We start from the raw sequence: 17,640 nt of genomic DNA on the forward strand, positions 1-17,640 counted from the left end.
GACATTGCTTTGACTTTCATTGTGAACAGCCTAACCCTAACCTTAACCAGGACCTAAGAAATGGTGTTTTGCCTCATTAGGCCTGGGCTTTGGTCCCCATGGGGGCTACTGGTCTTGACAAGGTATGTGTTTATAATGGAAAACATCCCCAATAGGTAACAAATACATACACAGGTGCATCAGTAAAAAACTGCATGTATTCAATATAAACAGGGTTTCTGCTGGCATGGCAGCTTGCTGGGCCTAACCATTGGGAATTTTTTTTAAATCTAACCTTTTCTTGGGCAAACCCTGATGTACTTCTATATCTGTGTTGCCATTTTGTTGTTCAATTGCAGAGATGGTGCAGCCAGTCAAGCGTTAGAAAGGGTAGAAAATCAGGCCTATAACTGACAGGCTCCCATGTTCAAATTCCCACCCCAGCTTTAATAATGTGGTTGGGAAAGGCGCAAGACAAGAGCATGCCACTATGAATCTAAAGCAGGCTAATGTTAAGCAACCTACATATGCTATATAACCAAAAAATCCCAATAAACTGCTACAAACCCTTAGATTTTGACTGATTACCTTTTTGTTTATTGCAGCCTATAATTATATATACTGTTTACTCTTTACTGTCTGCTTCTTATGTTCACAATAACAACAGGGGGCAGACAAAATATCATACCAACACTTCATGGAAAATGACATTAACTTTCCAGTAACAATCACTACAAACACTGCTACAAAGGTGACTCATATTAGACTGAATGTCAAACCCAATGAGCAGCATTTGGCAGTTAGAAAAGAGCTTTGTCAACCTGCCCTCTGACATGTGTATTTTCAAAGCAACACAAGACAGCTAAGACGGCTCCGAAGAATTAAAATAACTTAAACCTGACAACACATGCCAAACTGCACTAAAAACAGGTGAATTGGTCCTGAGTTAACGCTAACAAACACAGATATATTGGATCTTGCATTGCAAAGTTTGCACTGTGATTTAGGCACTACAGTGTCCGCTCTCATTAAATGTGCATATTGTTTTTTGCAGCCCCCTATAAATGTCAATGATAAGGAGAATTTAGCTGTTACCCAAACAAACTCTCACATCTCAAACCCATTCTCTTTTGGGGGAAACAGATGGCCAACAACAATAAATGCAATGTGCAGTTAAAAATACGCGAGAATCACATTTCTCCTTTCATGGCAAAAAAAACTGACTACACAAGGCTTTCCGAGGGTTGATAAATACTCCATAAAAATCCTAATCAGTGTGTCCACACTCTTCCTAGGATTGATTAAAAAAGCCACCCCTCTATTTTCATCCTACAATAGGAGTCATCCACAATAGGCCTTTGTGACTCGATATCTGTGTTCACCATCGGACTGCACCTCTATATCAAAGAGGTTGTCTATTATTTACATGGCATTCATTACAGCACAGGGGCAGAAATGCCTGAATAAACACACAAACAATCCTCCGTCTGGTCAGCCAACAGCCCATTATCATGGGAGCACAATTACTAGGCAGCCACTGCTAGAAAAGGATTTCATAATAATAATAATACTAATATGCTGAAAATACAAATGCAAACACAAACACAACATTAATGAGTGAAAGCATATATCTGTGACTTGTTTCTAAAAATGTATGCCTTCATTTGGAGCCAATAGGTTTGGGGATTAGAGCCACAAACAGGTTGTGAAAGTCAGAAAATCCTGACATATGGACTAAAACATTATTTGGTTGACAATACAGAAAAAAAGGAATATTGCCAGCCTTATCCTTTAATAATGCAGAGGTCTGCTCAGCTCTTCTCTGGGTTTGGTGGAGAAAGGCCAGTATAAGCAAGCTGAGCACAGAGTAACACACTGTTTATATTAGAGTGAAAGGAAATGCATGGGAAATTGCATACCCGAGTTATGCTTCAATTTCATTCGTTCCTTGATACATACATAAATAGTTCTGTATATTGATTTAGAATACATTTTAGAAATTGATCCAGACATACTGAGTTGCATAGACACAAACACAGCAGATTCAGCTGTGCTTCAAAAAACTGTTTTTTGTTTGCCTTCTTCTCTGGTGTGGTAGACAAGGACAAAGTTGTAGTGCAGCAAGGGAGGTTGCTACATTATGTGGCTGTACAAACAGTGAAAGAAACACTGAGGAAAGTCCAACTTGGACTGAAACATTTGCACTTTTGCACACTTTTTCAGGGTCTGTACAGCCTGTAATGTATCAAATAGAAACATTTAAAATCCAAATTCTCAGAATGTCTTTTTTGCTCTCTGTGTGCGAGTCCTCCCTTACTGCACAAACACAAACATACACATTAATTTCTCCAGTCAGAAATGGACCATGCAGGCAGAGAAAAAATACAAATCTCTGTTGCTGCTGTCATGAGGTTATTAGGTTGTGCTATTGTTGTGATTATGGTTGTTGTTGTCACTGTGCTCCCATGCTGTGTCATTGTCTTCTGGACTGCATTTGCCCAAGAGGAAACAGAACATCCTGACACAAATTAAACCTCAGCCAAGTCGGCCTCTCTGCTCATGGACCGAAACACTGAGGACAAACTGGGTTATCAATGCCAAATGTCTGTGTTTGTAGATCTAAGCCCTTCTGCCACAATAGTTACTGTTGATACATTAAGGAAAGAAAACCACTAGTGCATACACACGTGCAATGACAGATTATTATCACCTGACTCTGCACTCCACCTCTGCTCTACGGAGCTTTTTAGCATCTTTCTTCTCATTGTTTTGGTTTTACAATCCACAACTGTACTGACTGACTCTCTCGTCACTCTCATCCGCTTCGTTTGTGTTTTATAGCACAAAAAGCTCTGATAAAACAACTGTCTCTTTCTGACCAGCACCAGACAATAGACAGAAAAAGTTAGCAACTAGCTGGTGAACATTGTTGAGCATTCAGCAGCCAAAGAACCAGATATCTCCCTCAGGAGTTGGTGCAGACCAAGCAGAGCTAGAAGGAAATAACACTCCTTGTCTGCTTCATAAATAAGCAACTGTTTGCTAACACTCTAACCATATTGACTTATAAAAAGGTATGCAATGTTTCTTTTTCATTTACAGTTCAACACAATTTTTTCTGTTGATCAATGCTCACTGTTCCTGTCAAATAACTTAATCAAATAAAGAATATGACAATGTTGTGTTCACTGCTTGCTGGGCTGCATCCAGTTGGTCAAAAAAAAAAAAACAATTAATGCAGGCAATATTAAATAATAATAATGTTGCAACTATGAGGTTTCTGAATGACATGGAAGGTTCAAAGCCTCCCTGCTTTGCCAACTGCTAGGTGAGAAACACGCAGCCCATTCTGAGCCCATCTGCAGCCCATTCCACGGAGCCCAACTGATCTAATGAAGATATATCTCTTCACAGCGCTGCAAGGTCAAGGACAGAGAGGGCACTTGGCAGGCAGACGAGGATCTTCCTTCCTGCTGCGGCCAGTCAGTCAGCTTAGCCGACTGAGCTCACACCTCCCTCCGGATCAATAGAAACAGGATCATGGGAAAGGGGGAAAAAAAATTTAATTGGTCTGGTCTACCGGCTAAAATAAGAAGAAGACTGAATGGAGGCTTTGGAAGACTCTGGAATTACAATGTGGCAGGAAAATGCCAACAATGACATAATGCATTAATTAATAATTTGAGTCATTTTTCAAGATAGTAGACAAAGTATTCTGCTGGTTTCAGCTTCTTCAAATTCAAGATTTTTGCTTGACTGTCTCAGATGATAGTAAACTGAATATCTGCGTTGTGGACTGTTGGTTACATAAAACAAACACAACCCAATTCCAAAAATGTTGGGACACTGTGTAAAACACAAATACAAACAGAGTCCAATCATTCGCAAACAAACTGTGTTTACCAACAAAGGTTTTATGTAGTGTTCCTGAGCCCAAACATCCTTTGCACAGTCATGTATTTCACAAAGTGGTGAACTTTGCTACATCCTCGCTTGTAAACAACCTAGCCTTCAAAGATCACCCCTGTTACCAATGTGCCTGTTTACCTGTGGAATGTTCCAAACAGGTGTTTTACAGCGCATTCCAAAACTTTCCCAGTCTTTTGTTGCTCCTGTCCCACATCATTTGAAATGTGACGCTGGCATCATATTCAGAATAATCATTTTGCAAAAATCAATTAAGCTGATGAGATAAAACATTAAATGCACTGCCTTTCTATGTTTTCAGGTGAGCATGTGTCAAAAAGGATTATCAAATTATCACAGAGTTTTATTTTTCTTTTATCTGGGTTGTAATTTGAATGTGTGAAGATTCCGGGAAATCGTGCTGGACATTTTTCCACTATTGTCTTTAGCATTTTACAAATCAAGAGAAAATAATGACAGATTAATCAATACTGAAACTAGTTGTTAATTGCAGCCCTCCTATGCACCTCTATTAGACAGTAGCAATAAGAAATTTCTTATACAGAATAGCCAACTACACTATTTGCCTCATATATTACCTACAGTATGGTGCACAAATCTGATGTCCATCTATGTTTTTTTTTTTTGTTCTATTACAGCTATTTCAAGCCACACAGAACAAATACCAGGATGTAGAAAATATCACACCATCCCAGCAAGAGATTGATTTCATAATGGTACTTGCTTGATCTGAAGTGTTTTCAGCTCACTGCAAATCCATTTGTGAGAAAACTCTGTACTGTAAAAGTACTGTGTCCCTATGGCAACCAGCAAAAGTGGATGCAGAGACACCAGTCTCCACAAGGCAGCAGCTTCGCCAGAGCATAGCATAACAGAGGGGAAGTCCTTCACTAAAGTGTTCCCCATGTCTTAAGGGAAACACAAGGAGATGGTGAGATTTGTTCCTACCGACCCACACAGCCATCTTTTATGTCCAGAGCAATGATTGATACATGCTGGGACATTCGAGTGGAGAAATGCTGAGGAGGCATTTCTATGTTAATTCATCTGCACAGGAGGAGATTGTGGCATGGTTTGAACCTCTAAGGCTTTCTGTAGCCATGTATAACAATGATGGGGAGTGCTGGACTGGCAATTAAAAGCTTTCTTTCCTCACCTCAGCGGCCGGCTGATTTAATAGTGGAAATGTCAGCACTACTGAATATTGGCGCAGCAGTTACGATGTTAGGATAAGGGGATGACATCTAATATATCCACTGGGAATGGCAAGTCTATACCATAAAGTGTAAGGACTGAAGAAAGCGGTGTAATTCCAGACAAGACTAAATAATGTGCAGATTTTAGCATATTCATAGCGTTAATTATTGTTCCAACAAAGCTGGTCACAGCTTTTGACCAGTGAATGAAGAATAAAACTGAATCCTGACTAGGTCCACTAGACTTCAGAGCAAATCACAGAAACAGAGGAGCAGCAAATCTTGAGCTGCAATAAAGGAATTTATGGGAATCCAGGGAGCCTGCTCAATTAATCTGAAATGTCATTTATGTAGCTGGCTTCATAGGTTAAAGACAGTATGAAATGTATTGATTCATTTTGCAGATAAATCTCTATTTGCACTTGACTGGACCTGAATGATTGCACTTTTTCTAATGCTAATCATTGCAATGGTGAAGGCTTCCATTTCTGGCCCGATGGGAATTTCTGCCACCATTTGTTCCACACTGCTGCACTCAATTCAGACAATGACTGACAGGACCTTGATTATTTCAATCAGGTGAGTTGGTGACATTGTGCATAGTGCATTGAATCACAACGGCGCTGGTTCCCAGAAGACAAGGCTCAGGGGAAATTGCCATAAGTTAACTGTAGACATGAAGGTTTGACCAACTATGCATTAATTCATCCTTAATCAATTCCATCCTCATGGCGAGCACATTAATTGTTCTGTGTTTTATAAACTAAATATGCACTGACGTCAGCCACAAACAAGAGAGGGCCACATAACTCACCTTGCAAGCCATCACCTCATAAAATCTTTTGCTAGAACAGTATATCTAAAGACAAGCCACAAGGTTGAAACATACGTGACATTGACATCTCCTTTACAAGAGGGAAGCAAGTCATTTCTGTGCTCACATGCTGTGGTTTAAAACGCATGTCAAGGCATGTGCAGAAGATGACATTCTGACTGATTACAATATTAGAAACTATATATGAACGTTATAAATCAGGCCATTTAAAGTTGAGTCAATCAGAAGGAGAAATGAACAGTATATAAGGCTAATGAGGGGTTACTAGGGATATAAACTGATGCCCTTCAGAGTGACCACAGCTGACTTGTGTAGTCAAAATAAACACAATTTAATGTATGCAACAGTGGGAGCAACATGTCTGAGTCAAATTACCACACCGTATGAAAACAAAGCAAACTATACCCATTTTTATCAATGCAGACATGAACAAGCAACTACAATATTTTTGCGCAATGCATGCAACAATACTGTAGAGAAAAAAATGGACAATTGAGGGCTTTGCAGTGCCTCTGTCATTAGCCCTGTGTGGCCATTAAAAATTCAGTTGTGGTGCCACCGAACAGGAGTCAAGCACTGCTAGCATATAGCCTGTAGCTAACACACAGGGTGAATGAAGCCGGTAAGTGTCTGCCTACCTTTCAGCACAACCACCACATCGGCACCGGCAGCATCCTCCCCCTCCGCGCCGCTGCTGGTCGGGGGCTCGTCTCCCTCAAACAGCTGGTTCACCTCCCCCTGGATGTCTGAGGGGCGCCGGTCGCCGTCGCTCTTGGAGACGGTGAACCTCTGGCTCATGGTTGTCGCCGGTGAGACAAGCGACGGGTCTTCTTGCCACGGTGCGGGGTGACGATGACGGACAAAGACAGTGAGAAATGCCCTCGCCTCTCTCGTCGCTGTAGTCCACCTTCACCGTCTGGTAAGTTTACCTCCGAGTACTCTGTCCGGGGCGAGCAACCGCTTTTTGTCGGGTAACTTAATTAGATGTATAATGCCGACCGGACCGTCTCATCAACCGGTGTCTGGTGGCTACCGCGCGCCTGGGTCCTAGAGCCGATTTTTCAGCGTTCGTGGCGCCGTTTTGAAAATGTACAGACATTTTATTAAACACACGACACGCTTTGCTGTACGGAACACATGAAAAATGATTCGTACAAAGCATTTTTTTTAAGCTTTATTGTATCTATTTTTTTTAAGATAGCATTCAAAGCAGCCATCTAGCTAGCTACATGTCTAAATTGCCGTTGCTAGGCAACCACAGAATAAGCTAAGGATCAACTGTCAGTCACTCAGCCAGCCGCCATTGATGCTCTGCTGTAAAGTCAAAGTGTTTTTGCTGCAATAGCTATTTCAGTTTTTTAATGTAATGAGTGGATAACATATGTGAAAGACGTGTAAAACAAATCCTCATAAACAGCAGCCGGCTGCTGTCAATGCCGGAGTACCAACAGGACGAAGTAGACTAAAAAATCCAGGGGCTTGAAATATGCGCAACAAAAAGACAGTACCAACTTCCTGGATTGGAATAAATACAATATCAACTCGCATTATATGGGCCAAAGATGGCTGTAACACTTGATTTTCAGTCCTTGTCTTAAAGAGCATCCTTAATTGTGTCAAATTGCAGTTGCAAGAGCTACATCCTCTCAATTTTGGGCTTATTTTTTCATATCACAACATTCATTTGTGTTTTATTGAGTTACCTCACATCAAGCCTGGGGCCAGGTAATAGTCCAGCTCCACAAAAGCTCTAAAATTTGCACAGAGACTCGTACGGCTTCCTTATTTCTGCACCAGGGTCATAGTCGCAGTCGTTAGCGTCAACAGTGATGGTGTTCAGCTTTTTACCAAATATGAAGGATTATCATACAAAGAAATAATCAGATTGCCGTTTCATCACACTTCATTCATTTATTCTAATTGAATCGCTGAAAAATCTGTGCCAGTGATTTGAATGTGGAACAAGGTCTTGACTGTTGAATGAAACATTTGCCTAAATCATATTTGTGACAGAGTGGGCAAATCATAGCTGTAGATATCTGATCAGCTCCACTGGAACAGTTGGGGTCCCGGGGTATGTCCGTGGTGGTAATGAGGGAGGGGCAAGTGCTGCTCTTTCACATTCCCAATCCATTTTGACTTTTCAGATGCTGCCTTCAATTGGAGCTGGTGAGCTTGTGTACACGATATGCTTGGCCTTCAAGTGGTTAAGTCCTGAGAACAAGACAACAACAACGTGTTAGCATGTACAAGCCGCAAGGCTAACAATTTAGTAAGCTAGCGAGCAAGTAACACATGCAGGAAATGCAGAGGCATGATGTCAGAGGGGAGAAGATGAGGCCATAAGAAATATTAGCATTTTCCTCGCGTATTATAAAATTGCGAGATAAAAAAGCTTTACACACATCTAAAATTACTATACATTTACTTACCATCCACCAAGAGATGGCCTCCACCATTTCAGACCCACAAGAGGGGAGCACAACCCCATTTGAAGACAGCAACAGGAAAATCTCAGGTGTTATAACATAAATGATGGCTCTGTTCTATTCAAGTGTCCCAGTAAGCTATGCCAGTATGACAGTTATGTTAATAAATCACAGTGATATCACAGTACAAAATAATTGTAATTATATCTAATTTCAAGCACTGTCCCAAGTTTATATAATGTATATAAGTGTGTGGTAAAAACACAATAATTTGAATCATTTGGAGGTCATATGAATTTATTTAACATGTCCAAAGGTATATTGGTGATCTGCCGATTGTACTATACTTGATTAGGAAGTTTTTCTTAGAAACCAGTTGTACTTTAGTAAAGATACCAAAGTGTCCGACAGAGTTACTGTAATATTCTGTCTTTGCTGTAAAAAAAAAAATCTATACTGTTAAAACTCACAAAGCAATCAATGCCCCTCAAAACTTTACATCTCAAAAAGTCAGTATGTAAAAACATGATTGGTGATTATAGGGCTTCCCCTTATGCATTCAGGAAAATTGCTGCTGAGCCCACTGAAAAACAGCATGGGGGTAAGAAAGAAGTTTCTTTGCAAGACACACGAGGGGCTCTTTATAAGTGATTTTCAGTCTTTGATAGATGAGCTGCGATAATTCAGAAGTATCAACATCAGTGTTGTCATCATCAAATGAAGGGCAGTTTTCATAGCCTGTGCAGGGAGCAAAAAAGAAAATTAGAAAAATAACTTGTGACAATATTAATGACACCATTTTATATCAAATTCTATAATGTATATGACTATTAATAACAACCCCTCAATAAATGTGACCTTGGCATGTACTGGTGGTATACGAAAGTATTACTATGGCACTACAGGGATAAAATGGTAAAGTAGGAATCGCTATCATGGTACGGCGTCCCTTTGTTTTCATATATTTACTGTGAAAGCATCTTACTCACTGTGATCTGATTGCAACAGCTGCGGTTTGGACCAGCCGAGACACTCTGACTGCGTCTCAAACTCCTTCAGCTCAGCAGCAGTGACAGTCTTCCTCCTACCTGTTAAACAGGTGACACATTTCAGATGAAACCCTTGTGATGATATTCTGTCTTGGAATGTCTACAGTATATACCCGTTTTAACCTACACCATTGCAATTTCACACACTATAGTTTGTGTTTTAACAGTGCATGCTATTAATGGCCTGCTATAAATAGGTACATAAAAACAAAACACAGCAATGACTGGGGATTATAATATAAGATATGTTTAGGCATGTCAGTGTTGCTCTGTTGGTCCACCACTTTGGTCCAGATTGAAATAGCTCAACAACAATTGCATGGAATGCCATTAAATTTCGTGCAGACGTTCATGTTCACTCAGGAGCAACTGTAATAACGCTGGTGAGCCCATAACTTTTCATGTAGCAGCATCATCAGGTCAAAGTTGAAATTTGGTTTATCACCAAGTACTTGCAAAACTTGTGACATTCCCATCTGCCTCAGCTGTACATGTGTTTGGTGCTAATAAGCAAATGTTAGCATGCTAAAGTGCTAACCTTAGATGGTCAACATTATACCTGCTTAACAACAGCATGTTAGCAGTGTCATTGTGATAATGTTAGCATGCTGGCATTAGCAGTCAGATCAAAGCACTGCTGTTAACTACAACCTCCACAGAGCTGCTTGGGTGGCTGTTCACCTTTGGTTCTGTTTTACTTAGTAATTACAGATTTCTGCATTATACAGTTTTCTAGATTTAATTCCAAATGGCAATGTCTGAGGAAAGGCAAGGGAATTAGTCTCTCTTAGACTTGGTGAGTAGTCTTCCTGTTGAGCTATATTTTACTTAGTATCACCATTATTGGAAACATCATTCAGTCAGTGCCTGTGTTCTCCTTACTTAAGAGTATAAGAGAGTTAACGATGTCATCCCCCTTTATAACGATGCAGTCAGGGCACCCACTTTGCAGCAGCATGTCTGGTACACCTTTTGGGGCACCTGTTGGAAACATTAGAAAAGTGTGGATGGTGATAATAAATGGTTTACTTTAAGAACTATAACACCATAATCACATTCACACTACATTTGTATCGAGATGTTGCAAATATAAATATCGTTAACATCACAAAACGTACATAAATCTATCAGAGGTTAAGAACTATTTGTGCATTGTTGATGATGTCTCATGGTTGTAATGGTTAGGGTTGATTCTTGAATGATGCAAGGCTACCCTATCAGGCTGGTAATAACACAGAATGAGAGAACGGAGAGTCAGTGGTCTGCAGTGTAAAACTTTAAAATAGACATTAGAGGAAGCTGAGACAAAGAGACGCACAATTAAATACCAGTGTACACAGTATATTAAACAAAACTCTTACTTTTGCTGTCGACATCATACATAGTGTTGTTCTCGTACCAAAATGGTTCTGATTCAGTTGCACAATATCCATATCTGCAAAGGATTTAGTAAATATTAGAAACAGTGAAAGAACAACTGCAAATATAAATTCTTGCCAACAAATTAACCATCATTACAAGTAAAATGATTGCTTACATTTTAGCCTTATGGTTGGCAGTGTAGATGTTCGGTCTGTCCGTTGCGGTAATGTCCACTTGAACACTCAGCAAAAAAAAAGCATTCACTAATGACACCAAACACATATCCGAGGACATTGCTATGAGCTTCCAACTCCCAGACAACTGAAATATCAAAAGAAGGGAATTCTGTTAATTTAATCTGACTTCAGAAATGTTTGGCAATAATCTGAAACCTTTTAAATGTCTTGTTTTTCCACAACATAATTCAGGACAAAAAGAAACATTGCACAAATGGTTCGATTTAGTTTTGTCTAACAAATCAGTCTGAAAAATACTATTTTAGTTATAAATACAGAAAAAGACTTACATCTGGGCTTTTGTCCGCTGGCTTCAGCAGATTGTCACAGGCCAGCGACGCAGGCTGGCACACTGAGGTGAGACTCAGCACAACAATAACAACGCACAAAGTCTTCATCATGTCTCTGATGCCTCTCTCAGTCTCTGATTGTCCCTCTCAGGTCTGTCTTATACTCATATCACTGACCAATTATTTTTTTGCATCATCTACCCACCCCTGTCTGAGAGGGTACAATGAATGCTGAACCCGAATGTTTGCATGTCCACTAAGTCTTTATGTTTACTTAGCAAACAAACTGCCATGTAGCTACAGCAGCTCCAAAACTGGACTTGTTTTCTTTCTGTTTTGCAGTTTTACTCCAGCTGTAAATTGTGTGCACCAGTACTTTCATGGTCTAAATTTGGTCTTCTAGACTAAGAAGATGTCCCAAAAACATACTACACACTGATTCTGGCAGTTTTGAGTATCTGGAGTTTTCCCGCTGGAATGGGACAACATTAGGTACAATCAAACCACACAGTTTGCATACTAAATATGGTACACTGTTATCCCACAATGCAATGCACAAAGGAAATGGATGAGCTGCTCATGGTTGGAAAAAAGTAAAATAAAGAGTGGATGGCAGTGAAACAGCTCCAGAAATTTGAAAAAACAGAGAAAAAACATTGGTTATCCATCATCAATCATTCACTAGATCAAATTAACAAGTTACCAATCCACGTAATGTTGATTCCATCCATCCAATGGTAGGCTCATTTCCCTTTCAGTTCAGTTTGTGTAAAGGGTTGAATGTTAAAATGTGATAGCCCCATATTTCTCTTTGCCAGATTATTCTAGTGGAGGCCGGTAACATTTACACATAAATATTGATTGACCTTGTGTTCACTTTCAGACAAAAAAGAAAAGACCCAATGGCTCAGTCAAAGCTCAGCTTTTGGAGGGGAAGAGATACAGGAAAAGATGAGCAGACTGAGAGAAAAAGAAAGAGAGAAGGTGAAGAAGATGAGAGAGGAAGAGGAGGTACTGCCCACTGTGCCCAGGATAGGATTAGCATTACGTCCCTGTGTTGTTCAGCGCAAACAAAAACCAATCTGATCCAATTCAAACAATGTCATTTACCACAGAGATGTGTGTTCTCTGGTAATTACAGTGAACCCATAGGCTTAACAACACAAACACCTAGCATAACTGGAGTATAATTCAGATCCAAAATAATGCAAACTCAATCACAAAGGTGAAATAAAGAAGGTGTACATAATTTCACTAAAATATTTTAAGTGAGGAGGCACAGACCAAGGGACAGGCAGTGAATTCAGAGGGTGAGAGAGAGCGAGAATGGAGGACAGACAGAGAAATGAACAGAAAGAATATATAACTGAAAGCTGAGAGGCACAGAAATGGAGAGAAAGATAATGTGAATATTTATATATTTATATTATATATATATATATATATATATATATAATCAAAATGTGTTAAGGTAGGCATGCCCTCAGTTTTTGAACCTTAGTACACTCTCTGTACAAACATTTATTTGAATTTGTATGCTACTGTGAGGTTAAGGGCACGCTGCAGATGAGACTACTCATGCACAAGTGAGAAAACACAAATAAAACTATTTTTTTGGTTTGGGTTTTTTTGTTGTTGTTATTAGTTTATCCTTACAAGTCATTTTCCATTTAAAAGGGTACAAAAAACCCATAAAAAGGAAGTCTTACTTTTTTTCTGGATTAAATGAAATAACTTATTGATGAGTCCAAACCGTCTTCAGGACCTTTTAGTGTCCTCTGGAAACACTTCCATCGTCCTTTTGTGTATGTGCAGCAGGTTGCAGTGAGTTGAGCTCTCAGGGCCACTGTGTAAATAATTCATAAATGGATTTTGGTCCTGATGCTCTGAAAGTTAAGTTAAGATGCTGTGCAAAATGTAAATAAAAACAGAATGCAATCATTTGCAAAACCTTTTCCACCAATATTCATTTGGAACGTGGTCCAGGTATCACATTTATTAAAAACCTTGTACAAAGAGTACTGTATTCAATTGAATAGAAGTCAAAAAGGATTTGCATACACACTGCGTCCTACCTTTTTTTGGAATCAGGGTTGTAGAAAGTACCAATTCAACACTTTTTTTTTTTTTTGTCATTTTTTGGTCAGACCTGCAGCTCTACTGTATGAATATGAAAAAACTGCTAAACGGCAGAGGACTTCCTCAAAGGTTTCATAAGACTTGAATCACACTGAGACTCACATTCAGACCATTAGCCAACAAACATTTGGGAGATTTAGGAAGCATGATGGCTGTGGGAGAAGTGATCTACACGTTGTTGGAGGTGCTTATTGCTGTTAGCTGCTGCCTTGGTAATATGTTGGTTATTTTGGCACTGTGGACGAGCAAAAGCATGCAGCAGCCTACCTTCTGCCTTATTGTTTCTCTGGCTGTGGCTGACTTTATGGTTGGCTGCACGGCCATACCGTTGGCTGTGGTGGTGGACGGACGAGTGAAGACTTCATTCCACGGCTGTCTCTTCATCAGCTGTGTGGTCATCCTGTTCACCCTCGTCTCAGTTTTGTCTCTGGTGGCTATTGCAGTGGACCGATACCTCCGGGTGTATGTCCCTCTTAGGTAAGATGCTTCCTAAAGCTACATGCATAACTGTAAGCAATACTTTTTATTTATCACACCAACCATTTATATGACTTGCACTGCAAAAAGGCTTTGATTTGAATCACTACAGTGACTTTATTTTTAGCCATATTTTGTTATGCGACTTTGAATTATTCATGTTGTGGCTGATTACAATTGTTGATTGAAAATTGTTGACTGATAATTAGTGTTTCTCTCTGTAGGTACAAAAGGACTGTAACACAGAGACATTCTTGGCTGGTGGTAGCTGTATGTTGGCTTATTGCAGTACCACTGAGTTTTGCTCCCATGCTCGGATGGTACAACCATGAAACCTTGTCTAACTCAGTCAACTCTACTGTTGTCTGTAAGTTTATAGCAGTGATCCCCATGTCATACCTGGTTTACTTCAGTTTTTTCCTCTGCAACCTCACACCCCTGTTGGCGATGACTGTATTATACGGCTATGTTTTCTTTACTATTCGATTAAACCTTCGAGAGAAACCAGGCAGCAGTGTCCTAAACCAGTCTCAGAACTACCTGAAGAAGGAGAAACAGCTGGCAGGATCTCTGTCTCTGGTCTTGGCTCTGTTTGCCCTGTCGTGGCTCCCTCTCCACATAATGAACTGCGTTGCTTACTTTGGTGGGCCGAGTGATGTACCAGAAACGGCTTTCTATGTCGGCATCCTGCTCTCTCATGCCAACTCAGCCGTAAACCCAGTTGTGTATGCGTTCAAAATACAAAAGATCAAGACAGCGTACCTGAAGATCTGGAGATGGTTTATTGCATGTGGAGAAGAAAATCAAGGATCTCAGACAAGCCGGACAACAGACAACAATCTCAGTAGTAACATGAACAGTGGCCAAAAATGAGTGTTTGTATGTGTGTGTCCTTGTTCCTAATATGACTGTGCAGACACATTACTGAATGCACAAACCAATACATTTTCTTTAACTCGTCAATATCTTTGTTATCAATTGTTTTTATTTCATCAGTATGTATTTTATTAAGTCGTCTAATGTTTTTATTTTAGAAATTTCAATGATGGTCCCATTTTTTTCTATAGTCTGTCAGTTATGTTATCAGATACTGATTTTTAGAGATTTGTGGTTAGCTGTTTTTTTCACTTTCAGTATTTCTGTACAGTTCTATTTAGTTTTGTATTTTGTGCTGTACATATAATTTGCGTGTATTTAATTCCTGTCTGTCATAAACTAAACATTTACTTGTATAGCATCAGTCTTTAAGATAACATGGGTGGGATTAATCCTCTCTGAATATTGTGTTATCTCTGTATTGGAAACAAAAGATGATTCACATTCACATCTGTCTCTGAGTAAAACAGGAAACAAGTGTACTTCCTATAATGTGTTCTATTAAAAACATGGTTTTAAGCCTTCCAGGAAGTGTGAATTTCTCCGACATATATATATATCTGACAGACAAAAATACCGCTGTTTCTAGACTTGTACAGGTATTGTAGCCAGAAATTATAGAAAGGAATCTCATACAACTGAATATGAGAATAGTATAAAGTTATTTTTGGTATGTGCCTCTTTTCAGAACAAAAACAAATGATACATGTTTACCACTAATGGACTGCCTGATCTGCTAAAATTTGTCACAACCTATAATCTCTTTAGACAATGCTACCCTGGTAGACTTTCGGGCAATTCTCTGTGCAGCTTGCAGCCCGCCTAAATGTGGCACAGAGACTTATTTACATACGTCATCATTTGACTGGATAAAAGCTTGAAGTTAGCATGTGAATAATATACTTGTTAATATGGCATCTTTAGAATTATTGATCCTATTTCAAATTGCTTTATCATCTCTTACTGCGTCCATGTCTTCAATTAAAACTGTTGACACTGTCCAGAGTAGCTGAAACATTTTTTTCTGGAGAGATAAGTTGCTTGTGAATTTCTAAAATGTAATTTCCAACCAACTTGATTTCATGTGCTGGGATGGCAGCCGAAATTCCAGAGACTGATATCTCAGGGTAAATTAAAACAAAACTGTCTGCCTGGCTAGGATCATCATAATCATTCCATCATAAGACGAGGCCGACTATGCAGGATTGAAATTGGTGCACCTGATGGAAACATACAAGTAGTGGCGGTGGTGTTAATGCATTAAATAATTTCAGGTTTGCACCAGAAAAGATGATTTAATGTCTGAGAATCAGTACAAACATTTCCGCTTGTGGCTTTCATCAGTGTACACCGTTACATTCAGCCTCTAAGTGACCTCCCCAAACCTCTGCACAGCTGCTATCCATGACCTGATTACCCACAGATGTAGTATATAAACAAACACACACTGTAACATTGCCAGCAGCAGTATCTGCATCTCTACTTCATGGTACGTGACATAAAATTATCTGGATTTACATACTGAGCTCACAGGCAAAAGAGACATGCATTAACCACTAGTTCATACAGTATATCACATAAAAACTGTTGCTGTCATCATCAAACATGGTGTTATGGTTCAGAATCATTGAGGCCATATCGAGCTCTCCCAAGGATTTAACAGAGATTTAATATCTGAAAGAACAGCTGTACAGAACTTGGTGATGTAAAATACTCTGACTGGTGCATCTTACTTTTAAGGATTCATGCCAACAAATTACCAACCATTACAGCAACACCTGCACTTTAATTTTCAGAGTTCAAATCAAAACAATCTGCAACACTGACACCAAAGAGACATCTGAAGGCATGGCACCAGTTCCCACATAACTGAAATAATAAAAATAAAGGAATTTGTACATTGAAACATTTTTTGTTAAATAAAAGTTTGCCAATTGTTAGCGACATTCTATATCAATAGTTACCACATTTCAGGTAAAAATTGTTCAATGGTTCAATAGGTTTAGTTGAGTTTGTCTTGTAAAGCTGTTTGAAAAATACAACATCTCACTGAGGTGAGACTCAGAACAACAACAACAACAGCACAAAGTCTGTATCATTGCTCAGTACCAGCCTCTTTGTCTCTCACAGTATTTGTACATCATTTCATGTACTATACAGTTAATGTTTCACTTATTAAATTGCTCTGTAAACCCTCTGTATTTAAACAATAATAGTAGTTTAAATACATCCCAGTAAAATTACACTTTAACATGATGCCACCTTATGTCAGTGAATGTTGAGTGACTTAAGTTAGTGAGTTGTTTTTGGCCATGCTGGCAGCATGGCTGCAGGGAATGTGGGTCAGGTCTCCACTTTGGCCCAGACTGAAATACCTCCACCCCAAGGGCAGCAGTGCAGGAGGCAGAGGCAGCTCTTAGGCATGCAGAAATAGTAGGAAATGTTCAATTTGGCTGGGGAGGCTTGAGGCTTGGCCCAAGCAAACCAGTGTGGAACAAAGCAGGTCTAAAGGAGAAAAGAAAGCTTGTAGTGGAACAGGTGCGTAGGCAGGAGGAGTTGTTAAGGGGGGCAAAAGCAGTTGGTCAGGCCAAACAGGGACAATGGTTGAATTGGGAAGGTGTTGAGAAGAGGAAACTTAGTTGGAGGGACCTGTGGAATATGGAGGAAGGCTGTATTAAATTTCTGATAGGGGCGACATATGATGTGTTGCCAACCCTGCAGAACCTACGACTCTGGGTACAGGGTGATCAATCGTGCCCACTCTGCTCAGGTACAGCAAGTTTAAAGCACATTTTGTCAAGTTGTAGAATTAGCTTATCACAAGGCCGGTATACATGGCGGCATA

At 39.6% G+C, this 17,640-nt stretch overlaps 2 protein-coding genes across 3 annotated transcripts in view; one reads left to right on the forward strand and one right to left on the reverse strand.

Annotated features, from left to right (window-relative positions):
- The window catches only part of slc12a5a (solute carrier family 12 member 5a), a 148,648-nt gene extending 141,913 nt beyond the window's left edge, over positions 1-6,735 (reverse strand). For both annotated transcript variants that reach the window (XM_041947868.1, XM_041947861.1), the window contains exon 1: positions 6,576-6,735. In XM_041947868.1, the coding sequence (XP_041803802.1) occupies positions 6,576-6,735 (160 nt within the window). The remainder of the gene's footprint in view (positions 1-6,575) is intronic.
- Positions 6,736-13,587: 6,852 nt separating this feature from the next.
- Positions 13,588-14,792, forward strand: LOC121612357 (adenosine receptor A1-like). Its single transcript, XM_041945194.1, has 2 exons — positions 13,588-13,919; positions 14,144-14,792. The coding sequence occupies exons 1-2, from the start codon at positions 13,588-13,590 to the stop codon at positions 14,790-14,792; spliced, it is 981 nt and encodes a 326-aa protein (XP_041801128.1).
- Positions 14,793-17,640: the final 2,848 nt, after the last annotated feature.

This window comes from Chelmon rostratus, chromosome 2, assembly GCF_017976325.1.
Source record: "Chelmon rostratus isolate fCheRos1 chromosome 2, fCheRos1.pri, whole genome shotgun sequence".
NCBI classification, from domain to species: Eukaryota; Metazoa; Chordata; class Actinopteri; order Chaetodontiformes; family Chaetodontidae; genus Chelmon; species Chelmon rostratus.

What these genes read in the sequence shown, in the direction of transcription:
- LOC121612357 (XM_041945194.1), top strand. Translation starts at nt 13,588, where the DNA reads ATGATGGCTGTGGGAGAAGTGATCTACACGTTGTTGGAGGTGCTTATT. An exon ending in CGGGTGTATGTCCCTCTTAG is followed by an intron (nt 13,920 to 14,143) that starts GTAAGATGCTTC and finishes TTCTCTCTGTAG; the next exon opens with GTACAAAAGGACTGTAACAC.